General features: G+C 38.0%; 1 protein-coding gene across 1 annotated transcript in view; it reads right to left on the reverse strand.

Annotated features, from left to right (window-relative positions):
- The window catches only part of nol10 (nucleolar protein 10), a 74,673-nt gene that overhangs the window by 10,388 nt on the left and 44,148 nt on the right, over nt 1–20,137 (reverse strand). The window contains exons 18-19 of the mRNA XM_039748898.1: nt 17,232–17,405; nt 9,449–9,696 (exon numbers count right to left, since the gene is read on the reverse strand). Of these exons, the coding sequence (XP_039604832.1) occupies nt 9,449–9,696; nt 17,232–17,405 (422 nt within the window). The remainder of the gene's footprint in view (nt 1–9,448; nt 9,697–17,231; nt 17,406–20,137) is intronic.

Here is a 20,137-nt window from a genome sequence, read left to right on the forward strand (position 1 = left end):
ATATATATGTTTATATGTGTGTGTGTGTGTATATATATATATATATATATATATATATATATATATATATATATACCTGTATATTTATTTGTGTGTATATACACTCACCTAAAGGATTACTAATACGGTGTTTGACCCCCTTTCGCCTTCAGAACTGCCTTAATTCTACGTGGCATTGATTCAACAAGGTGCTGAAAGCATTCTTTAGAAATGTTGGCCCATATTGATAGGATAACATCTTGCAGTTGATGGAGATTTGTGGGATGCACATCCAGGGCACGAAGCTCCCGTTCCACCACATCCCAAAGATGCTCAATTGGGTTGAGATCTGGTGACTGTGGGGTCATTTTAGTACAGTGAACTCATTGTCATGTTCAAGAAACCAATTTGAAATGATTCGAGCTTTGTGACATGGTGCATTATCCTGCTGGAAGTAGCCATCAGAGGATGGGTACATGGTGGTCATGAAGGGATGGACATGGTCAGAAAAAATGCTCAGGTAGCCCGTGGCATTTAAACGATGCCCAATTGGCACTAAGGGGCCTAAAGTGTGCCAAGAAAACATCCCCCACACCATTACTACACCACCACCACCACCAGCCTGCACAGTTGTAACAAGGCATGATGGATCCATGTTCTCATTCTGTTTACGCCAAATTCTGACTCTACCATTTGAATGTCTCAACAGAAATCGAGACTCATCAGACCAGGCAACATTTTTCCAATCTTCAACTGTGCAATTTTGGTGAGCTCGTGCAAATTGTAGCCTCTTTTTCCTATTTGTAGTGGAGAGGAGTGGTACCCGGTGGGGTCTTCTGCTGTTGTAGCCCATCCACCTCAAGGTTGTGCGTGTTGTGGCTTCACAAATGCTTTGCTGCATACCTTGGTTGTAACGAGTGGTTATTTCAGTCAAAGTTGCTCTTCTATCAGCTTGAATCAGTCGAACCATTCTCCTCTGACCTCTAGCATCAACAAGGCATTTTCGCCCACAGGACTGCCGCATACTGGATGTTTTTCCCTTTTCACACCATTCTTTGTAAACCCTAGAAATGGTTGTGCATGAAAATCCCAGGAACTGAGCAGATTGTGAAATACTCAGACCGGCTTGTCTGGCACCAACAACCATGCCACGCTCAGAATTGCTTAAATCTCCTTTCTTTCCCATTCTGACATTCAGTTTGGAGTTCAGGAATATTGTCTTGACCAGGACCACACCCCTAAATACATTGAAGCAACTGCCATGTGATTGATTGATTAGATAATTGCCTTAATGAGAAATTGAACAGATGTTCCTAATAATCCTTTAGGTGAGTGTATGTGTGTGTATGTATATGTATGTGTGTATATGTAGATATGTATGTGTATATATATATATATGTATGTGTATATATATATATATATATATATATATATATATATATATATATATATATATATATATATATACTAGCAAAATACCAAGGCTTCAGCGGAGAAGTAGTGTGTTAAAGAAGCAATGAAAAAGAAAAGGTAACATTTTGAAAATAATGTAACATTATTGTCAATGTAATTGTTTTGTCACTGTTGTGAGTGATGAGTGTTGCTGTCATATATATATATATATATATATATATATATATATATATATATATTTACACACACACATAAACATATATATATACATATCTATACATATACACATAAATATACACACACACATATATATACATATATATATATACATACATATCTACATATATACACACACAGCTATTTCGTATCAGTGCAATACGCTGTTTGTTAAAACGGATAACTCCCGCTCTTACGAGCAAGTCTGCGTGGATATTATGAACTATCGTATTTGTTCAAGTTCTATTTAAATTTTAAATAGAAGGAATTTTTATTTAGTCGACAGAAATATCTTTGGTAGGAATGGTAAAACAGACAGGAATATTATTCGTGAATAAATCAACTCAAACCTTAAACAACTTATAATATTTTGCTCTCCATAAAAATATATCCTGTCTAAATTATACAAGTTAGAAATAAAGTAAGCGTTAAAAGAACAAACATTCAAATTTCTTTACTCTTATGTAATTTTATATAAAAATAAACTTAGATTTTAAATATCCCAAAAGATTTTGCTCTCCATAAAAATATATCCTGTCAAAATTATACAAATTCAAATATGAACATGCTGCATAACAAAACCTGGAAATATAAATAAAATGTGTTCCTTTCAGCAATAACAAATCAAATCATTCAGTTGTCTTTGCTCATATGTCATTTTAGAGCTGGACGCCTGGCATCTTTTTGGCAACGTTCGTTTATGTTTGGTGTGAGGTTCTGTGTTGTGGAGATTCTCAGGATGGATTGCAGGTGCTCATCAGTGAGGCGACTCCTGTGTGCTGTTTTGTTAGTCTTTATCACTGAGAAGAGCTTCTCACACAGATATGTGCTACCAAACATGCACAAGGTTCGAGCCGCATGTAGACGGACTTTTTGTTCTTCAAAGTCACCAAAGCGCCGTGCAAACTCAGTGCGCTCAGTTTATCAGCAAAGTGCGATTTGGGAACACCGTAGTGACGACTTGGTTTAACATTACTTGGCAACAGGGAAAGTGGGGCAAATTGCACTGGTGCATTTGTGTCTCCCATAAAAGCAGCTTCACTTGAAATCACTTTGTGATTGTGCGGGTAAAACGTCCGCTGAAGTGTCAGATTCTTATTTAATTCTTCTGCTTTCTGTATCTTCTGCATTGCATTCAGGTTACCCTGATGTTTTGTCTCATAGTGCCGTCTTAGATTAAATTCTGTAATTACAGCCACATTAGCTCCACAAATGAGACACACGGGTTCAGTAAACATATACTCAGCCTCCCATCGGTTTTAAAGGCTCTATTTTCAGAATCAACTTTTCTCTTCAGCATCGTGTGAGCTAGCTTCGCAATAACTTGCAGCATCATAAGCTACACTTGATTAAGCTAGGCAGCTGAAGCGCTGCATTATGGGATCTGTAGTTTATTGTGTTACCAGCGCTTCATATAGCCATTAATAACAATAATACAGTATATAAAATGCGCTTGAGTTTGACACATATGGACTAAATAGAACTTGAAAAGATATATTTTTCAAATGTGATAGTTCAGATAGAGTTGTGTTACCTCAATAAGTCATCCTCCCTCGCTCTTACTTTTTACCGCTCATCTAATGAATACACTGAGTATGGCTTTACCAAAACAATCATTGATTAATAAAGTATCCATTATTAGTATGTAGATTGGGATATATATATATATATATATGATCTCGCAGAGAAGTAGTGTGTTAAAAAGCTAGAAAAGAAAAGGGAACATTTTAAAAATAACGTAACATGACTGTCAATATACAGTATTTGTTTTGTGAGTGTTACTGAGTGTTGCTGTCATCAAGGATTTGATTATCATTATTTCTTTCAATCAGGTTCGTATTTGTAGGATGTGTTGTGTTCAAGTTACACTCCGTGTTTGTCAATCGTTGTAAAGATGACAGGTTTCATTCATCGACTTTTACTGCATCAATAAACAGCTGTCTTGTTCTTTATCTGAGACCTGACACACTGCATGCAGGTTTTTTACACTGTCTTCCTTTAGCGGGACATTGACTTTTATGTGCTTTGTTTCCGCAGTAGTTGGATTTATGAATATGCTTGTATGTATCAGACGCTTCATATTTTTTGCTGCCTTTTCAATTGTGTAATTCGGTTTTGTTCAGCGCTCTTTGGAACTGTTGCTTTTTATCTGTGCACTGCGCCAGTTCACGTGAGCCGCTCGGTGTACATGCATCGAAGTTTCCCAGCTGTGCTGGTGCCATCTCGTGCTATGTCCATGGCTGTATTTAATGTTACCTTAGTCCTGGCACTTAAAACTTTCTCTCGCAGTTTCGCTGAGTTTGTGTCAAACACCACCCTGACCATCTCATCTTCCTCTCCATAAGCACAGTCCTTCGCCCGTGAATATTTACCCGTGGCAGTTTGCTATTGGATTGCTGCTGACGGACGGCCTTATATGGGCAGGCACTAAATTACAAACGCCAGCGGCAGCCTGTCTATGAACTTAATTTAAAGTTTAGGTTTACATCATGCTTTGTTTCCGAAGTAGCAGAACTCATGAATATGGTTGTATATGGCACTCGCTGCCTTCTCAATTATATAATGCATGTTTTCTTCAGCGCTTTTTTGAGGTCTTCCTGGTTTTCTATGTACTGCGTGATTACATGGGAGGCGTGATGATGTCACACAAAACTCCGCCCCACGGCGTTGAAGCTCATCTCCATTACAGTAAATGGAGAAAAACTGCTTCCAGTTATGACCATTACGCGTAGAATTTCGATATAAAACCTGCCCAACTTTTGTAAGGAAGCTGTAAGGAATGAACCTGGCAAATTTCAGCCTTCCACCCACATGGGAAGTTGGAGAATTAGTGATGAGTGAGTGAGTGAGTGAGTGAGTGAGGGCTTTGCCTTTTATTAGTATATATATATATATATATATATATATATATGGATGTATGTGTGTGTGTATATATATATATATATATATATATATATATATATATATATATATATATATGTGTGTGTGTATATATATGTGTATATATATATATATATATATATATATATATATATATATATATATATATGTTTGTGTGTGTGTATATATAGCAACACTCATCACTCACAACAGTGACAAAACAATTACATTGACAATCATGTTACGTTATTTTCAAAATGTTTCCTTTTCTTTTTTATTACTTCTTTAACACACTACTTCTTCGCTGCGAAGCGCGGGTATTTTGCTAGTTACTTATAAAGTATGTTTGCTTGAAAGACAGGAACATGAGGGACAGAGTGTGAACAAGACACCTGAGATCCTCTCCATGCTTTCTTAAATGATTTCAATGATATGTGCTAACTTCAATATTTGTCAGATTACCCATTACTGTGGCTCTTAAACACAATTTAAGTCACTTTAAAACCTAGCTGAGTGAAGGTAATCCTTGGAAAACTAATGCAGCTTTTAGCAATCAAATCAATCTAATCAACAGATATGGATGTGAGGAAAATCAAGCAATTTTGGTTTATTTGGTTTATAAATATAAAACCTACTTCTATGTTGAGTACAATGTTTTATAAAATTATGTTAGTAAATAAATACTTTGAATGCAAAAACATTGATTTTTCTTTTGTTGTTTGCATGTTTGTGACTGTTAAGCAGTAATCGAGAAGGATATAGATTGTGTACTGTACTGCAATCTGTTAGGTCATGGTCAGTGTGACAAAAGGCAAGTTAAACAGAGTTTGGGGTAGTGGCATGGAGAACAGTGTTCCTCAACCACTAGGGTCGATCACAGGCTGCGGCCAGTGGGTTGCAGGTTGACGTCTTTGGGTGCGTAAGTGGGTTGCCTAAGCGATCAAGAGCACTATGCGATATTTATCCCCATATTTATCTATGATTGTCTCATGAATTGGGAAGCAGCCACGCTTTTAAATGTACTCTAGTTTTACCAAAAGTGACATACACCCCCACTCGGATACCAGCACTCATCTCAACAAGGGGGAACCTCCCCTCGTGCGTCACAAATAAACCTGGAGGAAAAATTGGGTTACAAACCCATAAAGATTGAGAAACACTGAAATGGAATTTTCCAAACTGGGTTTCACCTATGGGGAATGTCACATTTGTTTTAAATTTTCAGTATCAACTTTCAAGATAGAAAATACAAATCAATGGAGCTGTCATATTAGCTAAAAATAAAAATATATTTGAATATGTTCAAACAAATATCCTAGGAGCTACATAATCATATTTATTATAGGCAGGTCTCGGGTTACAAATGCAGTTCCGTTCCTACAAATGTCTATAATTTAATTTTGTATGTATCCCAGGCATTTCAACCTTATTAATAACATTTTGAGCAAACTTACAGTACCTTAATTCACAAAAGGAGTGAACCACAGTTATGTACAATATGTTGACCTTATACTTAAAAATCCTGAAATTTTTGATATAAAGTACCTCATTAACTTAGAAATGGCAAATTGATGGCATGAAAATCCACCACTAAATGACGATTGTGAGGCACATGCAGTCTGTGTCACTTCCCTCTGCTAGTAGCAATACTTCCTAAGAATGCACAGTTGCGATGGGTACTTAGGATGCTGGAAATTAAAAGCAAAGTGTTCCACCACTCGGCTAAACATCTGAATGCTAAACTAGTTTCATACTAGTTACAACTGTTGATGTATGTGCACAAAAGACCAAAACATGTGAAAATGGTAATGATCTTATCTGTACTGTCTTTGTACTGTGCAGCTGGTAAGTATTCCTCCACATCAACACTGGTTTGGATTGTTCAAAAAAAAAAAAAAAAGACTTGTTCATATCTGTGGAACTTCCATATTGCAAGGGCCGCCATAATCCTCAACCCTCCTGTATTAATATTTTAACTTTTTTGTCGACTATGTGTCAGCAAAGTGAAAAATACACATGATTCATATAATGTTCCTGAACCCCTTATGCACTAAGGGTTTTTTGGCAATACACCAATAACAACTAGATACAACACAAAAAAAAAATGTCGCTTTACAGATTTCTATCCAAAAACTAGAAATAGCAGTACCTAGCCAAAACATTTTATGATGCCAAACTCTTAAACTAGTTTTTTTTTCTGCCCAAATCTATCAGCAATCATCGTGCCAAATTTAGATGTCATATCCCATAGCACTGAAAAGCTAAACCTGTTTTTCACAAGATGTTCCCCTTTTTGGAAACATTTAGTATTGCATTAGCATACTGTATATATATATTTTTAGGAAAAATAAATAAAAAAAAAAATGTGTATATATATATATATATATATATATATATATATATATATATATATATATATATATATATATATATATATATATATATATATATATATATATATACACACACACACTCTATCACTCTGAAAAAATAAGTACGCAGTTTGTAACTGTGTGTATACAGTGGCATGTAAAAATTTTCTTAAAATGTCTGTTACTGTGAATAGTTAAATGAGCAGAACATGAACTGATCACCAAAAGGCATAAAGTCAAAGATGAAACATTTCTTTTCAGCATTTTATAAAATATTAGTGTATTCCCAATAGGAATTCGCCAGGCTGATACAGTAGAGCAGTTTAAAACACTGCTGAAAACATATTACTTTAACATGGCCCTTCTATAACTTCAATTTAACTTAATCCTGATACTCTATATGCTCAATTTCCTCATAATAACTATTCATGGTGGCTCTAAAATTCGTACTGACCCCTACTCTCTTTTCTGTTTCTTTTTCCGGTTTCTTTGTGGTGGTGGCCTGCGCCACCTCCACCTACTCAAAGCTTCATGATGCTCCAACAATGATGGATGGATTAAAAGGCAGAATTCTACGTGACCATCTTCATCAAGCCCTTCCGTGAGAACACTAAATCCAAAGAGGACTGTTTCATTTATGTTAGGTAGAATGCCCAGAGGGGACTGAGCGGTCTCATGGTCTGGAATTCCTACAGATTTTATTTTTCTCCAGCCGTCTGGAGTTTTTTTTATTTTTTCTGTCCCCCCTGGCCATTGAACCTTACTCTTATTCGATGTTAATTAATGTTGATTTATTTTGTTTTCTTATTGTGTCTTTTATTTTTCTATTCTTTAATATGTAAAGCACTTTGAGCTACTATTTGTATGAAAATGTGCTATATAAATAAATGTTGTTGTTGTTGTTGGGACACTATTGGCGGATGGCTTAGAAGCTACCCAATCAGAGCATGTATTACATATTAACCAAAACTCCTCAATGATATAAGATATGCTTCCCACGCGGTGCTTGATTGTTTGCTTTTCTCTCTCTCTCTCACCTTCTCTGACATTCTCTGAGCCTGACAGAGGGGGTGTGAACAGAGGGGCTGTTTGTACAGAGGCTGTTTGCCTAGAAGATACGAACGCTCCTCTAAAAAAATGTCGCTTTATTGGTGCTTCGGCATACTTAAAAGTATGTATTGATTTTTTGATTGTTTTCTTTTATCTCGCTCTCTTTCTCTGACATTCTCTGCTCCTGACGGCGCTCCTTTGAAGAGAAGATATGTTTGCATTCTTTTAATTGTGAGAAAGAACTGTCATCTCTGTCTTGTCATGGAGCACAGTTTAAACTTTTGACTAAAGGGTGTTATTTCATGTCTAGAGGGCTCTAATAATGTTAACAGTGTGGGAGACTTTATAAGGGCTTAAAATATATAAAAATAACCATACAAACATACGGTTTCTACTTCGTGGGTTTTCATCTATCGTGGGCGGTTCTGGAACACAACCCCCACGATCAAGGAGGGATTACCGTATTACTTTTGATTGACTCGTGGGTTTACTGCAAGATAACACAAACAACTTTGAAATATGGCTGTTTCAAACCAGCAGGACACTTCGCGCATAAGTGGCTAAAAGCTGCTGGTGAATACTGCAGACTTCAAAAGAATTTCACGCTTAAAAACACTGTCCTTTACAAACCTGTGACTCTTTGGATACACAAAGTGATGTGAATAATGAGAAAGCAGAATGGGGTATGCAAAAAATCATAAGTCAACAATTGCTTGTAATTTGTTTTAAAAAAAATGCACATGGAGGACAACAGATTGGGTCTGTAGTACTTGCTTCACTTGATGGTTCGCAGATGACAACTGAATGCTGCTAGTAGGAGCAAGAAGTAAAATGCTTGATGAAGAAATGTAAGTTAACATATCTCACATTTTTTCTTGCATTAAAGAAACTGCAAAATTCACAAGACATATATGAGTCACTACCTGAAGAAATCTTTTGTTTGTAAATTTAAAAATTCCTTTTTTTCCACTCCCCTTCAAAACACAAGTTATACATTTAAATACACAGACCTATTTAGGTGAGTTATCAGCCAGAAATTTGAAAGACCTTTGGGATTAGCCATGAAAAATGTTTCAGTTAAAATGGAGCTTATTCCAGATGTATTACCCATTCTGATGAAGACTCCCAACGCAACAGATTATAACTTGTGTAAAACTGTTGTCACAACATATGTCTGGTAATCTTTCCATTATTTTTTAATGTAATATAAAATTATAAATAAAATGTTGTGCTAAATTACTGTATTTCCCATGCCTAAATGTGCACACATTTGGTCTGAAACAATTAAAAGCTCAAGATAACAAGTATCTCCTGTTAGCACTACATCTAAAGAATTTCTAATGCCACCACTGTAAGCAAAACTTTCCAAATGACACATGGCTGAATGTTTAGAACTGACTGGTAATGAATAATGTAAATAACTCCAAGCCTAAAAAATGGTTATTAAGAAAAAGAAGTCTACAGTACTTAGAATGCATCATGCTTGTATTAAAAAAATATACTGAATAATAATGAACTATGAACCAATACAAACTCACTTTTGCAATCTCTGCTTTCTGCTTGCATCTTTAAAGCTGCGGAATTCCTCTCCAGTTTTTATCTCAAAGAACTGTGGCTCAAGCTTGGTTTCCCGATCTTGCTTCTTTTGCTCTTTCCGCTTAGCCTGTGCTTCTAAATATAAGAGCTTTCGTTGCTTTCGCACTTCCTCTACCCAGCCTTTGTCATCATCTGAGCTGTCAGAGGTTTCTGCATCACTTGGTTTTCCTTCTGGCTCCTCATCATCTACCTGCAATGAGAAAGAGTGTGACAAAAGAAGTCCGCAGCAATGTTGCATTTATGAATAAAAGTTGACATTTGCGTTTCAGGTAGGATATGGTAGTGTGGCAGGAGTGGTTCCATTGCAGGATGCGGGAGAGGCCTGTGCTTTCATGCATGCTGGCAGGATCGCCTGTGACTCTAATTAGCACTGGAGCCATGACTGCCGCAGCTGCTCCTCACCCTTGCTTTAAAAAGAAAAGCACAAGGGTTAGAGGGGGAAGAAAAAAGACAGACAGAGAACGGAAACATGGTGTGGAGTTAGCAGCATCAGATAGAGTGATAAGATGGGTCAGCCAGCTAGTGGAAAAAAGGCAGTGCGATCATGAGCCCCACAAAGGAACGATGGGAGTTGCATTCTAGGGGCTGGATCATCCCACTGATTATTTGTGTGAAGTGGGTGCGTGCATGGTGGAGTCCTCCCAAGGGGTCTGAGGTATGACTGTGAGAGCATGAAGGATGGCGGGGGGGATGACTGACCCCGGATGGTCAGGCAGAAGCTGTGTGAGGCAGTTAAGATGGGGGAGTCGGGTGGTGAAGACCGTGGCTGTTAGAGTTTCTGCCGGCTGCGTAATCAATGGGTGAGCTGGGTAGATGGTGATGGAGTTGGGCTGGACTTATCTAATTGTACATTAAGGACACAATTGCTGTGTGGTTTTTTTCATTTCTCATTTGAAAGCTGGATTTTAACACATGGATTTCACCTTTTAATGTATTTATTTATTGAAGACATTTGAACACTGCACCTGTGGACATTGTTTTGATTTTGTTAATTTTAATAAAAGCACTGGAGAACTTTTACACCTTCCCCTTGCTTTGTGTGGTGTCCTCATTTGCTCAGCTCATCCATCAGTTATGTTACAGACACCCAGAACCAGAGTGTATGCAGAGGTGCCAGTGCACAGGGCATCACATCTTACATAGGAGCTTAAGAATACAGAACTCCACAGATGAATTAAAAAGACTTAGACTGAATACATCCATTTGTCAAGCCAAAAAGGTTATGAGTGTTAATCCTCATCTTGATTAGACACACATACTACAAAAAAATGTGCCCATGTTGCTTTAAAAACGGTAAAAGAGCAAAAAGCAAACCATTGTTTGCCAACAAAACCACTCATCTTCATCCACGTGGATTTACCTCTGAAAGTCATTGCCAAAGTGCCCGATGTTGATATTATTGAATGATGATGCACAAATATGAAATGATGCTTCTTTTCTCTAGACAATGAGACAATAATAACTGAAAAAGGCACGCTTACAATCACTTTCATTCTTTCACCACACGGAAGCTATTTCTTAACACTTTTAGGGCGGGTGTTGACTTTTGTCGACAGAAGAGGTTAAGGGTGCATATCGACAAAAGTCGACAACCAGGGGTAGAGGGCGACACTCAGCTGTTAATAGCGACAAAACTCACTGTTATGTAACAGGCATTCTCTCTCTGCTCGGAGGAATGTTATGACTCATTGACTCAGCATCTAATCCTTGTGTGTGCGTGAGTTACGAAATGTAAACAGAGGTAAGATGGCATCGACATCTCACGAGGGAACAAAGTGAGTGCAGAAAAGAAAATACTTAGCAGACGATGTTTTGCACATTATTGCCGAGTCAGACTCAGATTTTTCTGAATCTGATTTTGTTAACAGTGATCAGGAGATCGAGCAAAAGAGTGAGAAACTGGCATCAGCTGATCAGACACCAGCTGATCGGCTGCCAGCTTAGCGCACCTACGGCAAGGTTCGCGTGGGAGCCAAACTGGCTACCGGACCGTGGGAGCCAAACTGGCTACCGGACTTAACAAGACAACATGGCTTGCTGTTGGGCACGACAGATTACCATCCGCTGGACTACTTCAGGCTGCTCTCTCCTGATGCTGCTTTTCAACTACTGTCAGACAAAACAAAAAGGTATGCAGAGCAGTTTTTTGAATCGCCGGCTGCGCTTGCGCCGCATTCTCATTTTTCAAAGTGGAAACCTAAAACAAAAGATGAGATGAAGGGCTTTGTGGCATTACAAATAGAGATTGTACTAGAAAGGTGATATAACTTCTGAGAGCATTGGTCCAAATGTGCTTTTTTCCCCTGGTGGCTTTGGACAGTTTATGCTGCATGATAGGTATGTGCTCCTGCAAAGTTTTATTCACTTCTGTTATAACCAGAAGCAAATCCCATTGGGTGAGAGAGGCTATAACCACAAGTATAAAGTTCAGCCCCTGCTTGACATTGTGGAACCAATATATAAACAATTTTATCAGCCTGGCCATGATTTGTCCGTGCATGAATCTATGAGAAAATAAAAGGGACGCCTTTTTTCTGACAATATACGCCAGACAAGCCCACAAAGTATGGCATAAAGGATTTTGTACTGGCAGAAGCAAACACTGGTTTCTGCCTGAAAGTAATTACATATACAGGAAAGTATTTCTTTCAAGGAGACCCTTGTAGCTTGACAAGTCAGGATGTGCTGGAGCTGCTTCAGGGCTATGAACATTTGGGTCATGTTGTGTACATGGACAATTTTTATACATGCTCAGAATTGTTTGTGGAGCTACAGAGCAGGGGAATTGGAGCTTGTGGCACAGTGAGGGTGAACAGGAGACACATGCCTTCACAGCTGAAGCCAGACAGGCTGAAGAAGAAAAGAGGTGACAATCCGGTTTTCATGGGGGCGGAAAACTTGGTGGCATTGGCATGGCACGATGTCAAACAGGTGACTTGTCTCTCTACAGTACACACTAACAACATATGTGAGAAAGTGCAGCAAAAGACAATTGAAAAGGAGGCACCAATGCAACACATATTGTAAGCAGTGCAATGTGGCACTGCATGCAATTGGCTGCTTTGAGCGATATCATACTTTGCTGTGTAACATGTATGTGATATGTATGTAAAATCATAGTATGTGAAATCATATAGAATGCAGGCTCATACAACACGCAAGACAGTAACATTTGTCAAAAGTAAATATTTTTTGCTGATTTGATATGTTAAAACAATTGCTTTGTGTACTTTTTTTAAAAAATGTTTTTGGAAAAATATTCAGCCCTGGAAGAAAAGAAACAAAAAAAATTAGCCCTAAAAGAGATTGCCTTTTGCCACTACACTCATGATGCATGCATATGCTTCAGTGCAAGAGAATATTAAGCAGGCATGAAGTATGTAATTAGGTGACTAGAACTGAACAGACAGGCCTCTATTCATCAATGTGTCTATCCTCCTAGCCCACTTATTCAGCTGAAGTCTATCCCAGAAAGCATCAGACACAAGGCAGGAATGATCCCTGGACATGGTAACTCTCCATCGCAAGGCAAACACACATGGGCCACTTTTGCAACTCTAAAGCATTTAGCCTGTATTTGTTTTAACCTGAGAACTTGCACAGTCCATGCACAAGTGAACATTAATCTCCTTCACTGCAAGAAAAGAGCACTACCACTGCATCAAATGCAGATGAATTCCTCAATGTTTGCCTCTTTGGCCAAATCATAATGCTCTGTCGTTGCTACTTCTGAACACAATGAGCAAGCATTTTCACTTGCTGGTGACACTATCACAGTGAATAGGTTTCCAATTTATGTAAAGAGAGCTGACATGCTTATTTATTTGAGAAGAATTATGAGATTGTAAATGCTTCAAAAATGGTACTAAGGCTCACAGCTAACAGGCTAGTAATCTATTTAAGCAGTAAATGCAAGGGCAGCTATTTCTTAAGCAATATCTGATTATGTACAAATCTGTAATTTGATGTTAACAAAGAAATAAAATGAATTTAAATTTGTGTGGTTTTTCCATTGCAGTACCTTCGTATAATGTTGCTGCAGGTCAAATATCTTATATTGATATTTTGTTTTTAAAGAAAATCATTACAAAACGCTTGTGTATTTCCGCACTGATTTTAGTTTATTTTGCTGTACTTTGATATACAGTGCATCCGGAAAGTATTTACAGCGCATCACTTTTTCCACATTTTGTTATGTTACAGCAGAATTTTTTCCTCAAACTACACACAACACCCCATAATGACAACATGAAAAAAGTTTACTTGAGATTTTTGCAAATTTATTAAAAATAAAAAAACTGAGAAAGCACATGTACATAAGTTTTCACAGCCTTTGCCATGAAGCTCCAAGTTGAGCTCAGGTGCATCCTGCTTCCCCTGATCATCTTTGAGATGTTTCTGCAGCTTAATTGGAGTCCACCTGTGGTAAATTCAGTTGATTGGACATGATTTGGAAAGGCACACACCTGTCTATATAAGGTCCCATAGTTGACAGTTCGTGTCAGAGCACAAACCAAGCATGAAGTCAAAGGAATTGTCTGTAGACCTCCAAGACAGGATTGTCTCGAGGCACAAATCTGGGGAAGGTTGCAGAGAAATTTCTGCTGCTTTGAAGGTCCCAATGAGCACAGTGGCCTCCATCATCCGTAAGTGGAAGAAGTTCGAAACCACCAGGACTCTTCCTAGAGCTGGCCGGCCATCTAAATTGTGTGATCGGGGGAGAAGGGCCTTAGTCAGGGAGGTGACCAAGAACCCGATGATCACTCTGTCAGAGCTCCAGAGGTCCACTGTAGAGAGAGGAGAACCTTCCAGAAGGACAACCATCTCTGCAGCAATCCACCAATCAGGCCTGTATGGTAGAGTGGCCAGACGGAAGCCACTCCTTAGTAAAAGGTACATGGAAGCCCGTCTGGAGTTTGCCAAAAGGCACCTGAAGGACTCTCAGACCATGAGAAACAAAATTCTCTGGTCTGATGAGACAAAGATTCAACTCTTTGGTGTGAATGCCAGGCATCACATTTGGAGGAAACCAGGCACCACTCATCACCAGGCCAATACCGTCCCTACAGTGAAGCATGGTGGTGGCAGCATCATGCTGTGGGGATGTTTTTCAGTGGCAGGAACTAGGAGACTAGTCAGGATAAAGGGAAAGATGACTGCAGCAATGTACAGAGACATCCTGGATGAAAACCTGCTCCAGAGCGCTCTTGACCTCAGACTGGGACGACGGTTCATCTTTCATCAGGACAACGACCCTAAGCACACAGCCAAGACATCAAAGGAGTGTCTTCAGGACAACTCTGTGAATGTCCTTGAGTGGCCCAGCCAGAGCCCAGACTTGAATCTGATTGAACATCTCTGGAGAGATCTTAAAATGGCTGTGCACCGAAAATTCCCATCCAACCTGATGGAGCTTGAGAGGTACTGCAAAGAGGAATGGGCGAAACTGGCCAAGGATAGGTGTGCCAAGCTTGTGGCATCATATTCAAAAAGACTTCTGGCTGTAATTGCTGCCAAAGGTGCATCGACAAAGTATTGAGCAAAGGCTGTGAATACTTATGTACATGTGATTTCTCAGTTTTTTTTTATTTGTAATAAATTTGCAAAAACCTCAAGTGAACTTTTTTCTCATTGTCATCATGGGGTGTTGTGTGTAAAATTCTGAGGAAAAAAATGAATTTAATCCATTTTGGAATAAGGCTGTAACATAACAAAATGTGGAAAAAGTGATGTGCTGTGAATACTTTCCGGATGCACTGTATGAATATTTTATGGTGTAAATTGTTAACATTTACTTTTTTTAACACAATATTTTAAAGAAAATTTCATATTGTTCAAAAAAGTATTGTGAGGAGTGAATTGCAATATGCCTAGTTGATAGTGTCTGTAAAATTCCTCAGAGGTATTTTGCTCTGTACAGACATATGCATAACCACCATACTAACCATTTATAGTGGAACCTCGGGTCACGACCGTAATTCATTCGAAATCTCTGGTCACAACCCGATTTGGTCATGACCCAAAGTAATTTCCCCCATAGGATTGTATGTAAATACAATTAATACGTTTCGGACCTTACGAGCTGCATGTAAATATATATTTTTTTAAGATTTTTAAGCACAAAAATAGTTAATTATACCATAGAATGCACAGTGTAATAGTAAACTAAATGTAAAAACATTGAATAACACTGAGAAAACCTTGAACTGAGAAAACTAACATTACAAGAGTTCACGCTGTAGCCTTACGAATTGCGCCCTGTAAACATTTTTTTAATGAGTTAAGCACAGGGAAAAAAATTAACATTTGAAAAATCCGTAATTTAAAAAACAATGTCCAAATGAAATAAAGTGCAGTGCTTTCAGAATCCTTCAATAAATAAATCCCATAAAAACAGAAGTGGAGGTTAAAATCCAATAGAAAAAAGTCTTCATTAAATACAATGAGGTTAAAACAATGCTCAAAGCAGTGTCTTTAAAAACAAGCCCAGTGCATTCTTTAACTCCCTTCTTGGACTTACGCAGCCAGCCATCCTTCTTCTGGTCACTCCAGCTCCTTGATTGCTCAGCTGAAGCGTCCACTTCCTTCTGCCCTACCAAGTGTCGGCCAAAATAAGCCTGCTTGGGCTCACTGTCCAGCTGCCTGCCTGCGAGCACGTGCTCGCTCACACCGGTTCTTTCCACACTGCTTCCTGCTTACTTCCTCACTCCGCAACCCCCGTCTTTCTTTTCTTTTTCCTCCTTTTAACCTCGCACTTCTATTTATGAAGAGGACATGGCAGCTGTAGCAATCAACCAACACGCCCCCTCGCTAAGCTGCAAGTATGCCGATTATTTATTTAAAACTGGCCTCTTGACGTGAGCTGTGGACCGCTATACCACAAAGTCCCTCTGCACGATGCATGTCTGATTGAGAACAATGTGCTGTACAGGGAGAGACTGAACACGTGCGTAAATTACCGGTGCGTATGATCTAGAAGGGAAACGGAATAGAGCACAAAGAGTTCACAGCGAAAGCACAGGGAGAGACTGAATACGTGTGGAAATCATCGGTGCGTATGAACCGGAAGGGACGTCATCCGAGTGTGTGGTCGTGAACAGATGCAAAAGTTTGGCAAACGTTTTGCTCGTAACCCGATTTGTACGTGTTCAGAGACGTTCGTAACCCGAGGATCCACTGTACTACCAGAACCCCACAATTTTGTAAATCTTATTAGTAGCACATTTTTCAAGACCCTCTTGTAGAGTGAAGAAACATTCTAATCATTAATGTGTACTTGTTTTGAACATCAGAAAATTTAAAACTTCTTAGGATATAGTATGCATTACACTTGTGCAACTATGAAGCTCACAATTGGTGGGGTGATAATGTAACTACTTTGCAATACCAAATTCTAAAGATTGAATACAGAACATTCCATATACAGTTTTTAGTTAATAGTGAGGAATCACCTGAAAATGCCTTTTTTTATAAATCTTCAAAAATTAACATCAAGGACATTTACAAAAGCTACATTTTATTGATGTGCATTTGTGACATAAAGTTTGCTCAAGTCTACCTGCTGCTTTTAAAGTCTTTTGGTTCTTAGAGAAGATAGTATTTCACACTGTCCCTTAACTAAACAAAAATATCAAGTACTGTATAGGATTATCAAAAGATATAAAGGAAGATACGTAAACATGCAACATATATCAGATAATGCTCTGGTAAACATTTGAGTCTTACCTCTTCCATAGCAGCTTCCTGCTCCATTTTCCTCAGTTTCTTTTTCCTCTTCTCATTCACCTTTGACACAATTGGATTTAACAATCTAAACTCCTCACTGGCCTCATCCACTTGGTAATCAGGGTTTTCAAACATGACTTTGAATCGATCATCTTTGAGAATACTAGGCAGATTCTAAAGACAAATAGTGAAATGCATGAAATTACCTAAAATGCAGGAACTGTACTAAATTTAAAAAAATCATAAAATGTGACACTGCATTAGGACTAATATCCAAGTATTAATTTTAGAGGCAAAAATGGAAGTATAAATACGCATTATAACATATTTTAAATGGGATGAGAAGAGCATTGTTAGTCGGCAGTATCCGAACTTGCTTTCAACATACAGCCTCATCTACTTACTCCTAGGAAATAATTTACACCAAAAATATGCCTTTAGAAACACTGTTTCAATATGCAGCATAGGGCATGGTTACATATAATTTGAGAGCCTATATGGAGTCATAAAAACAGAATATTAACCACTTTATCATTAGGTGCTTACATAAATAAACCAAATTCTCTAAATAAGTTAGCTATGGAAATGTTCTTGGGGAGGAATTCATGTTTTAAAATGCACTTATTTTTGCTATACATGTGTTTTATTATCTTGGATAATTTTCCTTTGACATTGTCATATAAGAATGGGACTAAACATATCTAGAAAATTAGTGCATTTTTATAAAGAGGAAAAATACAGAAGTAAATTCAGAATATACATTGTGTACATGTGCAAGGAAGAAAAAGAACATTTAATCCCTGGCTTAATTAAAGGACACTTTTACATTTTTATAAATTATATCTTGCTTGAAGAAGAGGCCAGAGTTTCCACGAAAGTTTGCATATTGTAATCGTTAGCCAATAAAATGTGTCATTTTGCTTGACTTCTCACTACATTAACCAGAAGGAAAAATAATTTTCTAAATCTTTAAATAATCCATCCACTTTCTAAATTCACTTGTTTGTAATCAAGGTCACATGGTTTGCACCAAGGCAAGATGTCACAGGGCATCACATGAGCCATTGCTCAAACTCTGTACAGAGAAGACAAGTACAGCTGCATTCAAATTCAGTGTTCTGGAACTGTGAGGCAGGAGTGCTGACCAGTGTCCCAACACGCCGCATAATTATATAATCATTAAATGCAATCTGAAATTTATTTCTGAATGGTTCTTTTAAAACCAATGCTATTTATTTCACAATGCATCTTCCATCATTTGTCAATCAAAACCAACGGGCTGAAACATTTCCCATTGGTCAATCCTTTTTTGTCGATTACTTTTGCCTGATTGTAGCTGGTATGTTACCAAAGATCTTTTAGCACTACTTTTTCACTTTCAAACTGGCAAAATATCAAGGCAGTAAGAATTGTGGTAAGTTTTTCAGACAAAATACACAGATAGAATTTAATGGTACAGTATTATAACTGTAACAAGCAAGGGGTGTGTTTAGTAGATGATAATGAACCGTACCTTAAAAGCCTGAATACCTAGTTAAACATCTGCACTGTTACAATTCAAGGTAAATGTCTGGTAAAAGACATTCTGTTACTTTCCAACTACAGTAATCCTCGCTATATCGCTCGAGCTTCACTCTATCCCGGATTTTTAAATGTAAGCACATCTAAATATATATCACGGATTTTTCGCTGGTTCGCGCTTTCTGGACAATGTGTCTTTTAATTTATGCTACATGCTTCCTCAGTTTGTTAGCCCAGTTGATTTCATACAAGAGACGCTATTGGCGGATGGCTTAAGCTACCCAATCAGAGCATGTATTACATATTAACTAAAACTCCTCAATGCTAAAAGATATGCTTCCCGCGTGGCGCTTGTTTTGTTTGCTTCTCTCTGTCTCTCTCTGCCTGATGGAGGGGGTGTGAGCAGAGGGGGCTGTTTACACAGTAGCTGTTTGCCTAGAAGATAGGACGCTCCTCTACAAAATGCCGCTTTATCGCGGTGCTTCTGTATACTTTCGTATTGATTTTTTGATTGTGCTCCTTTGAAGATAAGATATGTTTGCATTCTTTTAATTGTGAGAAAGAACTGCCATCTCTGTCTTGTAATGAAGCACAGTTTCTTGACTAAAGGGTGTTATTTCATGTCTAGAGGGCTCTAATAATGTTAACAGTGTGGGAGAGTTTACAAGGGCTTAAAATATATAAAAATAACCATACAAACATATGGTTTCCAGAAATTCATTTATCGGCAGAGTCTAGAACGGATTAACCGCGCGAGGGTTGACTGTATTCCCTCCCCATCTTTCTATGGTCTATAACTGCCAGTATATCTGATTGCATGCCTTTCACACTGTTGTTATCTTTCTCTCTCTCACTGATGCACCCAGAAAAACCCACAACTCCTGCATGGAGCTATTTATCCTCTCACTGAAAATCTGTACAGAGTCTTCATCCTTATCCCCTTCTAATAGGTTACTGTCGTAGAAGCATTTAGCTCTGCCAATCTTAACAGAAGTCTATTGCCCACAATATGGAGCTCTTTTAAGACAAATTAATAATACATTGAAAGTGCTCGGACAGATATGTGCTTTTCAAAATGTTCACATTAATGAAGAGAGTCTTGGTAGGTTAAGATCAAATGAGCACTGTATCCACACAGAGGTTCGTCTGGAAGCATGTCACCTTGAATTTCAAGCCTTGGACATTCTGCATTAATGTGCACCTATGTGATTTCTTCATGGTCATTTTCTGCGCAGAGATGGTGCTTCATCACTGTTAACATTTTGAAAAGTACTTCTTGGTCTGAGAATTTCCAACATTGTATCAATTTATCTCAAAATTTCATTGTGTGTTAAATAATCTATTTCTATTCAAACTAACCCTTACAACTGGCAACAGGTTCTATG

The sequence above is a fragment of the Polypterus senegalus genome, chromosome 3 (genome assembly GCF_016835505.1).
Source record: "Polypterus senegalus isolate Bchr_013 chromosome 3, ASM1683550v1, whole genome shotgun sequence".
Classification (NCBI taxonomy): Eukaryota; Metazoa; Chordata; class Cladistia; order Polypteriformes; family Polypteridae; genus Polypterus; species Polypterus senegalus.